We start from the raw sequence: 15,032 nt of genomic DNA on the forward strand, positions 1-15,032 counted from the left end.
TGGTCAGGTCTGCTATGACAGTGTTATCCAGTCACAGTATGGCGGTATTGGTCAGGTCTGGTATGGCAGTGTTATCCAGTCACAGTGTGTCAGTATTGGTCAGGTCTGGTATAGTGGTGTTATCCAGTCACAGTATGGCGGTATTGGTCAGGTGTGGTATGACAGTGTTATCCAGTCACAGCATGGCGGTATTGGTTAGGTCTGGTATAGCAGTTTTTTCCAGTCATAGTATGGTGGTATTGGTCAGGTGTGTTATGACAGTGTTATCCCGTCACAGTATGGTAGTATTGGTCAGGTCTGGTATAGCGGTGTTATCCAGCACAGTATGGCGGTATTGGTCAGGTCTGGTGTGCTGTATAGATGGAGTAGGGGGTCCTGTATATACATGTACTGTATAGATGGAGTAGGGGGTCCTGTATACCTGTATAGATGGAGTAGGGGGTCCTGTATACCTGTAGTAGGGGGTCCTGTATACATGTACTGTATAGATGGAGTACGGGGTCCTGTATACCTGTATAGATGGAGTAGGGGGTCCTGTATACATGTACTGTATAGATGGAGTAGGGGGTCCTGTATACATGTACTGTATAGATGGAGTAGGGGGTCCTGTATACATGTACTGTTTAAATGGAGTAGGGGGTCCTGTATACATGTACTGTATAGATGGAGTAGGGGGTCCTTTATACATGTAATGTATAGATGGAGTAGGGGCTCCTGTATATACATGTACTGTATAGATGGAGTAGGGGGTCCTGTATACATGTACTGTATAGATGGAGTAGGGGCTCCTGTATATACATGTAATGTATAGATGGAGTAGGGGGTCCTGTATACATGTACTGTATAGATGGAGTAGGGGGCCCTGTATACATGTACTGTATAGATGGAGTAGGGGGTCCTGTATACATGTACTGTATAGATGGAGTAGGGGGTCCTGTATATACATGTAATGTATAGATGGAGTAGGGGCTCCTGTATATACATGTACTGTATAGATGGAGTAGGGGGTCCTGTATACATGTACTGTATAGATGGAGTAGGGGCTCCTGTATATACATGTAATGTATAGATGGAGTAGGGGGTCCTGTATACATGTACTGTATAGATGGAGTAGGGGGTCCTGTATATACATGTCCTGTATAGATGGAGTAGGGGGCCCTGTATATACATGTACTGTATAGATGGAGTAGGGGGCCCTGTATACCTGTACTGTATAGTTGGAGTAGGGGGTCCTGTATACATGTACTGTATGGATGGAGTAGGGGGTCCTGTATACATGTACTGTATAGATGGAGTAGGGGGTCCTGTATATACATGTACTGTATAGATGGAGTAGGGGGTCCTATATATACATGTACTGTATAGATGGAGTAGGGGGTCCTGTATATACATGTCCTGTATAGATGGAGTAGGGGGCCCTGTATATATGTACTGTATAGATGGAGTAGGGGGCCCTGTATATATGTACTGTATAGATGGAGTAGGGGGCCCTGTATATATGTACTGTATAGATGGAGTAGGGGGTCCTGTATATACATGTACTGTATAGATGGAGTAGGGGGTCCTGTATATACATGTACTGTATAGATGGAGTAGGGGGTCCTGTATATACATGTACTGTATAGATGGAGTAGGGGGCCCTGTATATACATGTACTGTATAGATGGAGTAGGGGGTCCTGTATACATGTACTGTATAGATGGAGTAGGGGGTCCTGTATACATGTACTGTATAGATGGAGTAGGGGGTCCTGTATATACATGTACTGTATAGATGGAGTAGGGGGCCCTGTATATACATGTCCTGTATAGATGGAGTAGGGGGTCCTGTATACATGTACTGTATAGATGGAGTAGGGGGTCCTGTATACATGTACTGTATAGATGGAGTAGGGGGTCCTGTATACATGTACTGTATAGATGGAGTAGGGGGCCCTGTGTATACATGTACTGTATAGATGGAGTAGGGGGCCCTGTATACATGTACTGTATAGATGGAGTAGGGGGTCCTGTATACATGTACTGTATAGATGGAGTAGGGGGTCCTGTATATACATGTACTGTATAGATGGAGTAGGGGGCCCTGTATATACATGTCCTGTATAGATGGAGTAGGGGGTCCTGTATATACATGTACTGTATAGATGGAGTAGGGGGCCCTGTATATACATGTCCTGTATAGATGGAGTAGGGGGTCCTGTATACATGTACTGTATAGATGGAGTAGGGGGTCCTGTATACATGTACTGTATGGATGGAGTAGGGGGCCCTGTATATACATGTACTGTAGAGATGGAGTAGGGGGTCCTGTATACATGTACTGTATAGATGGAGTAGGGGGTCCTGTATACATGTACTGTATAGATGGAGTAGGGGGTCCTGTATACATGTACTGTATAGATGGAGTAGGGGGCCCTGTATACATGTACTGTATAGATGGAGTAGGGGGTCCTGTATACATGTACTGTATAGATGGAGTAGGGGGTCCTGTATACCTGTACTGTATAGATGGAGTAGGGGGCCCTGTATATACATGTACTGTATAGATGGAGTAGGGGGTCCTGTATATACATGTACTGTATAGATGGAGTAGGGGTCCTGTATACATGTACTGTATAGATGGAGTAGGGGGTCCTGTATATACATGTGCTGTATAGATGGAGTAGGGGGTCCTGTACATACATGTACTGTATAGATGGAGTAGGGGGGCCTGTATACATGTACTGTATAGATGGAGTAGGGGGTCCTGTATACATGTACTGTATAGATGGAGTAGGGGGTCCTGTATATACATGTACTGTATAGATGGAGTAGGGGGCCCTGTATATACATGTACTGTATAGATGGAGTAGGGGGCCCTGTATATACATGTACTGTATAGATGGAGTAGGGGGTCCTGTATACATGTACTGTATAGATGGAGTAGGGGGTCCTGTATATACATGTACTGTATAGATGGAGTAGGGGGTCCTGTATATACATGTACTGTATAGATGGAGTAGGGGGTCCTGTATATACATGTACTGTATAGATGGAGTAGGGGGCCCTGTATATACATGTCCTGTATAGATGGAGTAGGGGGTCCTGTATACATGTACTGTATAGATTGGGTAGGGGGTCCTGTATATACATGTACTGCATAGATAGAGTAGGGGGCCCTGTATACATGTACTGTATAGATGGAGTAGGGGGCCCTGTATACATGTACTGTATAGATGGAGTAGGGGGCCCTGTATACATGTACTGTATAGATGGAGTAGGGGGCCATGTATATACATGTACTGTATAGATGGAGTAGGGGGTCCTGTATATACATGTACTGTATAGATGGAGTAGGGGGCCCTGTATATACATGTACTGTATAGATGGAGTAGGGGGTCCTGTATACCTGTACTGTATAGATGGAGTAGGGGGTCCTGTATACATGTACTGTATAGATGGAGTAGGGGGCCCTGTATACCTGTACTGTATAGATGGAGTAGGGGGTCCTGTATATAAATGTACTGTATAGATGGAGTAGGGGGTCCTGTATACCTGTATTGTATAGATGGAGTAGGGAGTCTACCAGTTATTACTGTGGATGTTGTGAGGCAGCTTCCCTAGCAACCATTGCTCCCTGTGAAAATGAGAGCAGTAATCCTATTGGTTGCTAAGGCTCCAACTGCCGTGTCTGCTGCAGCTAATTATATCACCTGTGTGCAGTGTGGAGATTTTCCCATTCATCTCTATGGGGCGCCTCTCTTTCCCCTCCCCCTCCCCTCCTGTACATCTGGCGGGGACGGGACCTTCGCAATAACCTTCCCGGGCACCCAATGTATCTGTGGGCCAAATTTGGGGTCAAACCGTTTAGGCGTTTGGAAGTCTATAGAGGACAGACAGACAGACGGACAGAAGGACAGACAGACAGACAGACTTTGATTTTTATGATATAGATAGCTGCTAACAGGAACTATCACTGACACTGAAAGTGTTGCACTTGGGCATAAATGGGCCGGTCACACAGCGCACCTGAGGAAGAGCCACAAACCCAATGTTGCTGTGCAGTCGCTGGCCTTCCAGGGGGAATGTGAAATCCCTAATGGTACCGAAGGCAATAGCAGGTGCCAGGGTGTGTTACACAGAACTGCTGCAGAATTAACGCTATACAGATGACATCACTTGGACCCAGAAGACCTGAGGAGGGAGTATGATAGAACAACAACGACGGCTAGAACAACGTCCAACATAAGTATTAGTGCAGCCGCAGGTGTTCCTGCAGACATGCGCCCTGTCCCGGTGTTTCATGTAAACCACTAACTCATACTTAGCTGTAGGAGGATGGGGCACAAAAGGTCGGTGGGTGCCAAGGGACTGTGAAGAAGCAAAGAAGATTATAAGTTATCACTGAATGACCCACCTGCCATGGTCAAACTAACCACCACTAGTGGACTGCTCTCTGCCAGTCAGTGTGTATCCTCGATTATAGGAGGGTTTCAGAGACTTGTGGTGGATGGATCATGACGCTCCAAGAATGAAGCAACCGTTTGCCGTCCTCCAGACTGGAGATCACAGTAGTAGAGGCGGATATGCCCGTACAGGATCCTCTTCTCCCTTAGTGTCATGGTCAGTGGAGCAAGAAGTCTGCGCCATTGTAAGGTGGGCAAAGACAAGTCCGTGAACACGGAAACCACTTGGTATTTTCTCTTTCCCCTTGGTGGCTTTGAGGAAGGCTTCTTTAACATGAAGGAAGTGAACACGCACAAGGACATCTCTAGGGGTGTCAGGCAGCATGTGTCTGGGTTGGAGGATCCTGTGGGCCCAACCAACAATAAGCTCTCTGTTAGGACAGTCCACTAACATCTCTTTAATAAAACGTTGGGCATAATGAAGTAGATTGGGTGTTGCGACAGTGTCAGGTCCCCCCCCCCCCCCCCCAACACACACACACACAGACACAATTTGAGATTATTGCTTCTGGGGCTATCCTCCATGGCCATTATTTTGCTCTTTAACTGTTGCACTTCCATGTCCAACCCATAGTGGTGATCAAAGAATTGTGAGATTGAATGAGCTCTCCCACTTTGTTTTCCACTTCCCTCTCTAATCGAATAAAGGGTGCGATGGAGGGCGGCGTGAAGAGATGGAGGGCGGCGTGAAGAGATGGAGGGCGGCGTGAAGAGATGGAGGCCAGCGTGAAGAGGTGGAGGGCAGCGTGAAGAGATGGAGGGCAGCGTGAAGAGATGGAGGCCAGCGTGAAGAGGTGGAGGCCAGCGTGAAGAGATGGAGGGCGGCATGAAGAGATGGAGGGCGGCGTGAAGAGATGGAGGGCGGCGTGAAGAGATGGAGGGCGGCGTGAAGAGATGGAGGGCGGCGTGAAGAGATGGAGGGCGGCGTGAAGAGATGGAGGGCGGCGTGAAGAGATGGAGGGCGGCGTGAAGAGATGGAGGGCGGCGTGAAGAGATGGAGGGCGGCGTGAAGAGATGGAGGGCTGTGTGAAGAGATGGAGGCCGGCGTGAAGAGATGGAGGGCAGGGTGAAGAGATGGAGGGCGGCGTGAAGAGATAGAGGGCGGCGTGAAGAGATGGAGGGCGGCGTGAAGAGATGGAGGCCGGTGTGAAGAGATGGAGGGCGGCGTGAAGAGATGGAAGGCTGTGTGAAGAGATGGAGGCCGGCGTGAAGAGATGGAGGGCAGGGTGAAGAGATGGAGGGCGGCGTGAAGAGATAGAGGGCGGCGTGAAGAGATGGAGGGCGGCGTGAAGAGATGGAGGGCGGCGTGAAGAGATGGAGGCCGGTGTGAAGAGATGGAGGGCGGCGTGAAGAGATGGAAGGCTGTGTGAAGAGATGGAGGGCGGCGTGAAGAGATGGAGGGCGGCGTGAAGAGATGGAGGGCGGCGTGAACAGATGCAGGGCAGCGTGAACAGATGGAGGCCGGCGTAAAGAGATGGAGGCCGGCGTGAAGAGATGGAGGCCGGCGTAAAGAGATGGAGGGCAGGGTGAAGAGATGGAGGCCAGCGTGAAGAGATGGAGGCCAGCGTGAAGAGATGGAGGCCAGCGTGAAGAGGTGGAGGCCAGCGTGAAGAGATGGAGGCCAGTGTGAAGAGATGGAGGCCAGCGTGAAGAGGTGGAGGCCAGCGTGAAGAGATGGAGGCCAGCGTGAAGAGATGGAGGCCAGCGTGAAGAGATGGAGGCCAGTGTGAAGAGATGGAGGCCAGCGTGAAGAGATGGAGGCCAGCGTGAAGAGATGGAGGGCGGCGTAAAGAGAGTCCCTTAGTGTCACCCACATTAGCCTAAGGGAGGTGTCTGTAGTTGGAACATCATGTACTTGAACGGCATTGCAGCAATCCTTCTCAGCAGTAATCGGAGTGTCAGACGGAGACAAAGGATCACTAGTTGCATTGGGCAGCGTTGCTTTAAGCTTTTCTGGGCTCTTTCATGACAAGGGAGTTGGTGGGGATACCCTTGCAGCAGGGAGAGGGCTCAGCTGTGGGTCACTCAGGTATATGACCATTTCTAGTGAACACAGGTCGTTTAGCTGGGGAGGCTCCCGAGTCTCTGCTTGCGTTATTCAGGGGATTCCCGGGCTTAAAGCAGCACTATCATTACCTTTTAACTGCAGAGCTGTCAATCATCCCCCCCCCCCCCACATCATGGAGATTTAGGCTCTAGCTGCATAACTACTACTCACACAGGACACCCGACAACTTCGGATCCATTCGTGGAAACTGGGTTGGATAAATTCCCCTAGTTCGCTATTGTCGTCCTTCTCAGTGCTGACAGAACGGAGCCCTGTCAGGTTTCCATTGGGACCATTTATGTCACCTTGTCCCTATTTTGTGAACGTTTGTAAATGAAGTTTCCATTTTATTGCCTTTATTTTTATTAACATTCCTCAAATAAACATATAAAGACGGCATAAAAAACAATAACCATACTAAAAAAAAGTTCATAGGAGAGTTCGACTTGCAGCCAGGATCTAAGAAACCACTCTTCACCTTCTCATCCACGCCATTAACCGCTTCAGAACTTCATTAGAAATTGATTAAAAACATTTTTATTCCAATAATTTAATATAAACTAGCTAACGTTATAATAATGTGCCGCTCGCCTCACCGGATCCCAACACAAGAGTCTTAAAAACGGCCGGCTTCTTTTTTGTGGATTTTGACGTGTCTATTGAAATGGCTCTTACTTCCGAAGCACTTGCCACATTTGGTGCAGGAATAAGGCCTTTCGCCCGTGTGAATGCGGTTGTGAGTCGTTAGATTGGATTTCTTAGTAAAACACTTTCCACACTGGAAGCAAACGTAAGGACGTTCTCCCGTGTGTATCCGCTGATGAGTGACCAGAGTGGAGTTGTGTGCGAAACGTTTCCCACAGACGGAACACGCGTATGGTCTCTCTCCCGTGTGGATCCTCTGATGGGTGACCAGATGGGTATAATACACAAAGCTTTTCCCACAGTATGAACATTCAAAAGGGACGTCCGAATTACCGATCCGGTGATGGGTGAAAAGAGATGACGGTTCAGAAAAACATTTTCCATATTTGTACAGGGGGTACTGCTCTGCTTGGATTTTTTCTGACTTAACGCGTTTAGAATTGAAAAATAAGGGGTTGGCGTAGTCGGCGTAGTTGTGTGTCTTGCCGTTGTGTATGCTTATATACTCGATAAATTCTGTACCGTCCTGAGGAGAGGAATAATCAAATTGTGCATTGCTAGACGGTATGGTAAGACTTTCTTCTCTCCAGAAGTCTGGTTCCTCCTTGATATGAAGGAATGGATACTGTGTAGGATTAGTGGAAGTATACATGTTGGGGTCGGAGACGTTTTCACCATCACATGAGAGTGGTTCCTCCTTAATACAAGGAGCTGGATATTGCTGTTTAGGATCTGTGAGGGTATAAATGGTTGCAAAGTTGCCTTCATCACTCGTGTCTGGCTCTTCCTCAATAATAATGGACGAGTAGCGATGGCCGAGTTCTGCAGCCGCATAACTATCTGTATCCGTAATGCTACCATCACACGAGATTGGTTCCTCCTCAATACCAATAGAAGGATAAAGTTGTGTCTGATCGGAGGGTAGAATGAACTCATGGTTTGTGGCACTTCCACATAAGACTCTCTTCTTCCTCAGATGAGGAGATGGCTTTTGTGGCCTACAATCTGTTTGTGTGTAAATCTCAACATCCAGGCTATCATCTTCATCACACGAGATTGGTTCCTCCTTTATACAAGTCAATGGATATTCCTGTGAATAGTCTGCAGGTTTGTAGGTGCTGTGGTCTGTCAGGTTTTCTCCATCACATGAGTTTGTTTCCTCCTCCTCCTCCTCCTCCTCGAGATCAGTAGATGGACATTGTGGATTGGAAACACGCCTTGTACAAGCAGACAGATTTCTGTAATGGTCGGTGTCACACGCAGTCTTTTCTTCACTCCCCGATTCTTTAGGCTTGGTTCTCCGCAGGGTTTTCTTCTGGCTTTTCTTGACCATCCATATGTCTCCTGCTTCCATGTTACAGTCAGATTTACTTTTATGACCATTTCTACTATCCGGTGAACCCTCAGCCACACAAGGGCTTATGGGTGTTCGTCTGTTGTTAGATTCATCTAATGGACAAAGTACAACTTGGTTAGATCACCAGACACGGAAAATGAAGACTAAAATATGCATAAAAACAGGCTGAAGGGGTTGTCCAAGCAAAGGTCTTTATTAGGTATATGCCTGGGAAGGGGTAAATAAAAATATTACACCCCACCTGCGTTGCTCCTGCACCAGCAGTGGTATCACAGCCACGTGCAGACAATCCCCAATGACTGGCGAGGGGGCCTGCAGTGTTACCAGCCAAACCCCCCAGAAATGGCTGCACAGCAAAACCATAGCAGTATGATACCAGCAGCGGGCAGGAGCCAGGGAGGTAAGTGCAGTTTATTATTTTTAATTGCACCCAACCCCACACATATGGCTAAAAGGTCCCCTGCCCAGGCAACCCCTTTAACAGACTGAAGCTGAACATACATATTATTGTGTCCTAAATGGGTAGAAGGGACTAATGGTGCGTTTACACAGGCAGATTTATGTGACTTTTTTTATCTGATTTTTGAAGCCAAAGCCAGGCACAGACCATAAACAGGCAGCGGGTCATAAAGGAAAGGCTGGGATTTCTCCTCTTTTCAAATCCATTCCTGGTTTTGGCTTTCAAAATCTATCAGATAAATCTGCCTGTGTAAACGCACACTAAGCCGCCATCAGACTCCTCTGGTGGAAGCTTACCTACTCAGGAAAAGGTCAGGCACATTGAAATTGACACAGAGACATTTGCCAACTGCAATCGCGGTGGGGCACCATAATCATAACATGGAGGGTTTGGCCGACATTTATTAAGAGCTTATACACAGCTGAAAAGTCTTAACCACTAGGTGTTTCCCTTTTCTGCAACTTACTGTCCTATGCACATTGTCAGGGAAAATCTGTCTCTAGTAACAGATCTGGACAATTAGAGGAAGTGGAGCAGGGCTTAGCATATGCTGCAAGAAGGGAGAGAGACTGAGGAAGCCTGGACTGTGTGCCTGTAAGCTAAGCCCATCTGCCTGCTGAAGAGGATCTACACTGTCCCTCAAAGGTAAATCAAGGCTTCTACTCCTACTTCTGCTCTGAAAAAACAAAATTTTATTTTTTATTTTGTTAGTATTCTGTAAATCCACCTTTGGTACTGGCTGAATCTTTCTGAGCATACTCTCAATCACAGTCAAGCATGTCTCGATCGAATTCTGATCGCAAGTCTCTTCTACAGGTTCACAATGTTGGTGAATACTGGTGAACTCACCAGTACAGCTTTATCTTCAAATCTACCCACATGGCTTGGATTAGGTTGATGTCTGGGGACTATGGGGGCCAATCCAGCTACTCTATTGTCACTGAACCATTCCATCCTCAATCTTGCTTCGGGTCAGTGTCCTGCTGGAACACTATGGTTGACACTTACTAATTAGTATTCATCTGTTTTTTACCCAGACGAGTAGGACTAAATTAACAAACAATTCAAAAATTTGTGAATAGAATATTCTCAGAAAATGTGCAGAAAATTATGCAAATTCACCTTGTACTGACCAGAGGTACACTGCACCAGTTTGTGCAATTTTTTTTATGTGCAAATGATAAAATGGGCACAAATCCCGGATTGTGCAAACTTTTGGGTGAATACTCAAAACAGGCAGATTAAAAAATATTGCATCTACAAAGTATTCGCTCATTGAATATTGGTTCATAAATGGAAATCCAATTTATTAGGTAAGAGTAAGCGAAAAGCCCCTGATAAATTCCCTCCTATGTTTTCTTTTTCAGATCTTAAGTGTGCACAGTGACAGACAACCATCAAACTTGCTCAAGTATCCAATGCCTCAGGATGTAAAACAATCCCACATCACCAGGCTTCCTCCAATCCCACATCACCAGGCGTACTCCGATCCCCCATCACCAGGCTTCCTCCGTTCCCCCATCACCAGGCGTCCTCCGATCCCCCATCACCAGGCTTCCTCCGATCCCACATCACCAGGCTTCCTCCGATCCCACATCACCAGGCTTCCTCCGATCCCACATCACCAGGCGTCCTCCGATCCCCCATCACCAGGCTTCCTCCGATCCCCCATCACCAGGCGTCCTCCGATCCCACATCACCAGGCGTCCTCCGATCCCCCATCACCAGGCATACTCCGATCCCCCATCACCAGGCTTCCTCCGATCCCCCATCACCAGGCGTCCTCCGATCCCACATCACCAGGCTTCCTCCGATCCCACATCACCAGGCTTCCTCCGTTCCCCCATCACCAGGCGTACTCCGATCCCCCATCACCAGGCTTCCTCCGTTCCCCCATCACCAGGCGTCCTCCGATCCCCCATCACCAGGCTTCCTCCGATCCCACATCACCAGGCTTCCTCCGATCCCACATCACCAGGCTTCCTCCGATCCCACATCACCAGGCGTCCTCCGATCCCCCATCACCAGGCTTCCTCCGATCCCCCATCACCAGGCGTCCTCCGATCCCACATCACCAGGCGTCCTCCGATCCCCCATCACCAGGCATACTCCGATCCCCCATCACCAGGCTTCCTCCGATCCCCCATCACCAGGCGTCCTCCGATCCCACATCACCAGGCTTCCTCCGATCCCCCATCACCAGGCTTCCTCCGTTCCCCCATCACCAGGCGTACTCCGATCCCCCATCACCAGGCTTCCTCCGATCCCACATCACCAGGCTTCCTCCGATCCCACATCACCAGGCGTCCTCCGATCCCCCATCACCAGGCTTCCTCCGATCCCCCATCACCAGGCGTCCTCCGATCCCACATCACCAGGCGTCCTCCGATCCCCCATCACCAGGCATACTCCGATCCCCCATCACCAGGCTTCCTCCGATCCCCCATCACCAGGCGTCCTCCGATCCCACATCACCAGGCTTCCTCCGATCCCACATCACCAGGCTTCCTCCGTTCCCCCATCACCAGGCGTACTCCGATCCCCCATCACCAGGCTTCCTCCGATCCCACATCACCAGGCTTCCTCCGATCCCACATCACCAGGCTTCCTCCGATCCCACATCACCAGGCTTCCTCCGATCCCACATCACCAGGCTTCCTCCGATCCCCCATCACCAGGCTTCCTTCGATCCCACATCACCAGGCTTCCTCCGATCCCACATCACCAGGCGTACTCCGATCCCACATCACCAGGCGTACTCCGATCCCACATCACCAGGCGTACTCCGATCCCACATCACCAGGCTTCCTCCGATCCCACATCACCAGGCTTCCTCCGATCCCACATCACCAGGCTTCCTCCGATCCCACATCACCAGGCGTACTCCGATCCCACATCACCAGGCGTACTCCGATCCCCCATCACCAGGCGTCCTCCGATCCCACATCACCAGGCTTCCTCCGATCCCCCATCACCAGGCGTCCTCCGATCCCACATCACCAGGCTTCCTCCGATCCCACATCACCAGGCTTCCTCCGATCCCCCATCACCAGGCGTCCTCCGATCCCACATCACCAGGCGTCCTCCGATCCCCCATCACCAGGCGTCCTCCGATCCCACATCACCAGGCTTCCTCCGTTCCCCCATCACCAGGCGTACTCCGATCCCCCATCACCAGGCTTCCTCCGATCCCCCATCACCAGGCGTCCTCCGATCCCACATCACCAGGCTTCCTCCGATCCCACATCACCAGGCTTCCTCCGTTCCCCCATCACCAGGCGTACTCCGATCCCCCATCACCAGGCTTCCTCCGATCCCACATCACCAGGCTTCCTCCGATCCCACATCACCAGGCGTCCTCCGATCCCCCATCACCAGGCTTCCTCCGATCCCCCATCACCAGGCGTCCTCCGATCCCACATCACCAGGCGTCCTCCGATCCCCCATCACCAGGCATACTCCGATCCCCCATCACCAGGCTTCCTCCGATCCCCCATCACCAGGCGTCCTCCGATCCCACATCACCAGGCTTCCTCCGATCCCACATCACCAGGCTTCCTCCGTTCCCCCATCACCAGGCGTACTCCGATCCCCCATCACCAGGCTTCCTCCGATCCCACATCACCAGGCTTCCTCCGATCCCACATCACCAGGCTTCCTCCGATCCCACATCACCAGGCTTCCTCCGATCCCACATCACCAGGCTTCCTCCGATCCCCCATCACCAGGCTTCCTTCGATCCCACATCACCAGGCTTCCTCCGATCCCACATCACCAGGCGTACTCCGATCCCACATCACCAGGCGTACTCCGATCCCACATCACCAGGCGTACTCCGATCCCACATCACCAGGCTTCCTCCGATCCCACATCACCAGGCTTCCTCCGATCCCACATCACCAGGCGTACTCCGATCCCACATCACCAGGCGTACTCCGATCCCCCATCACCAGGCGTACTCCGATCCCACATCACCAGGCGTACTCCGATCCCACATCACCAGGCTTCCTCCGATCCCACATCACCAGGCTTCCTCCGATCCCCCATCACCAGGCTTCCTCCGATCCCACATCACCAGGCGTACTCCGATCCCACATCACCAGGCTTCCTCCGATCCCACATCACCAGGCGTCCTCCGATCCCACATCACCAGGCGTCCTCCGATCCCACATCACCAGGCGTCCTCCGATCCCACATCACCAGGCGTACTCCGATCCCACATCACCAGGCTTCCTCCGATCCCACATCACCAGGCTTCCTCCGATCCCACATCACCAGGCTTCCTCCGATCCCACATCACCAGGCTTCCTCCGATCCCCCATCACCAGGCGTCCTCCGATCCCCCATCACCAGGCGTACTCCGATCCCACATCACCAGGCGTACTCCGATCCCACATCACCAGGCTTCCTCCGATCCCACATCACCAGGCTTCCTCCGATCCCACATCACCAGGCTTCCTCCGATCCCACATCACCAGGCGTACTCCGATCCCACATCACCAGGCGTCCTCCGATCCCACATCACCAGGCTTCCTCCGATCCCACATCACCAGGCTTCCTCCGATCCCACATCACCAGGCTTCCTCCGATCCCACATCACCAGGCGTACTCCGATCCCACATCACCAGGCGTACTCCGATCCCACATCACCAGGCGTCCTCCGATCCCACATCACCAGGCGTACTCCGATCCCACATCACCAGGCGTCCTCCGATCCCACATCACCAGGCGTACTCCGATCCCACATCACCAGGCTTCCTCCGATCCCCCATCACCAGGCGTACTCCGATCCCACATCACCAGGCTTCCTCCGATCCCACATCACCAGGCTTCCTCCGATCCCACATCACCAGGCGTCCTCCGATCCCACATCACCAGGCTTCCTCCGATCCCACATCACCAAGCTTCCTCCGATCCCACATCACCAGGCTTCCTCCGATCCCACATCACCAGGCTTCCTCCGATCCCACATCACCAGGCGTACTCCGATCCCACATCACCAGGCGTACTCCGATCCCACATCACCAGGCTTCCTCCGATCCCACATCACCAGGCTTCCTCCGATCCCACTTCACCAGGCTTCCTCCGATCCCACATCACCAGGCTTCCTCCGATCCCACATCACCAGGCTTCCTCCGATCCCACATCACCAGGCGTCCTCCGATCCCACATCACCAGGCTTCCTCCGATCCCACATCACCAGGCTTCCTCCGATCCCACATCACCAGGCTTCCTCCGATCCCACATCACCAGGCTTCCTCCGATCCCCCATCACCAGGCGTACTCCGATCCCACATCACCAGGCTTCCTCCGATCCCACATCACCAGGCTTCCTCCGATCCCACATCACCAGGCTTCCTCCGATCCCACATCACCAGGCTTCCTCCCATTCAGTTTCTTCATCCGTTTGGCCTTCTCCTTGGATTCTTCCAGACCCATTTCCCCCATCACAGCCCGGCCTATTGACTTTCCTCTGATTGCTGTTAATCACTCGCTTCCTATCTTCTACTCTCCACTTTTTGTACACTTTTGTAAATTTGAGTTTGTTCTCCTAATTTTTTTGGGTGGTGGGGGGATTGGGGGTAATCTAACAGATCATATTCTAGATCTTCACGTAATAAACTTCACAAAAATCTGATGGAATTCTGTTGGGTTGAAGAAATCCACAATGTGAAAAATCTACAAGAAATCTGTGATGGATGGATGAGCTGTGTCCTTATATCAGAGCTTCCAAACATCTGCACTAATACATAACCAGCACGACATCAATCACTGATGACCATTATACACCTCTTACCGGATACTGTGAGGGGCGGCTGATCCTCCATCATGGCGTCCCGGTACACATCCTTGTGTCCTTCTACATACTCCCACTCCTCCATGGAGAAATAGACGGCCACATCCTGACACCTTATAGGAACCTGACACACACAATGGTCACACAGTCATCCCCCCCAGCCTGCTGCCTCCTGGATTACTTTATCATCTCCCAGCATTCCCAGCAGGGTCACCTCTCCAGTCATCCCACCCTCCGGTATTACTGTATAATGTTTCAGCATTCCCAGCAGGGTCACCTCTC

The 15,032-nt window shown here is 50.8% G+C and overlaps 1 protein-coding gene across 1 annotated transcript in view; it reads right to left on the reverse strand.

The window, feature by feature from the left end:
* Nucleotides 1–15,032, reverse strand: part of LOC138798939 (oocyte zinc finger protein XlCOF8.4-like) — a 346,556-nt gene that overhangs the window by 302,035 nt on the left and 29,489 nt on the right. The window contains exon 4 of the mRNA XM_069979565.1: nucleotides 14,751–14,874. Within this exon, the coding sequence (XP_069835666.1) occupies nucleotides 14,751–14,874 (124 nt within the window). The remainder of the gene's footprint in view (nucleotides 1–14,750; nucleotides 14,875–15,032) is intronic.

This window comes from Dendropsophus ebraccatus, chromosome 8, assembly GCF_027789765.1.
Source record: "Dendropsophus ebraccatus isolate aDenEbr1 chromosome 8, aDenEbr1.pat, whole genome shotgun sequence".
Lineage (NCBI taxonomy): Eukaryota > Metazoa > Chordata > Amphibia > Anura > Hylidae > Dendropsophus > Dendropsophus ebraccatus.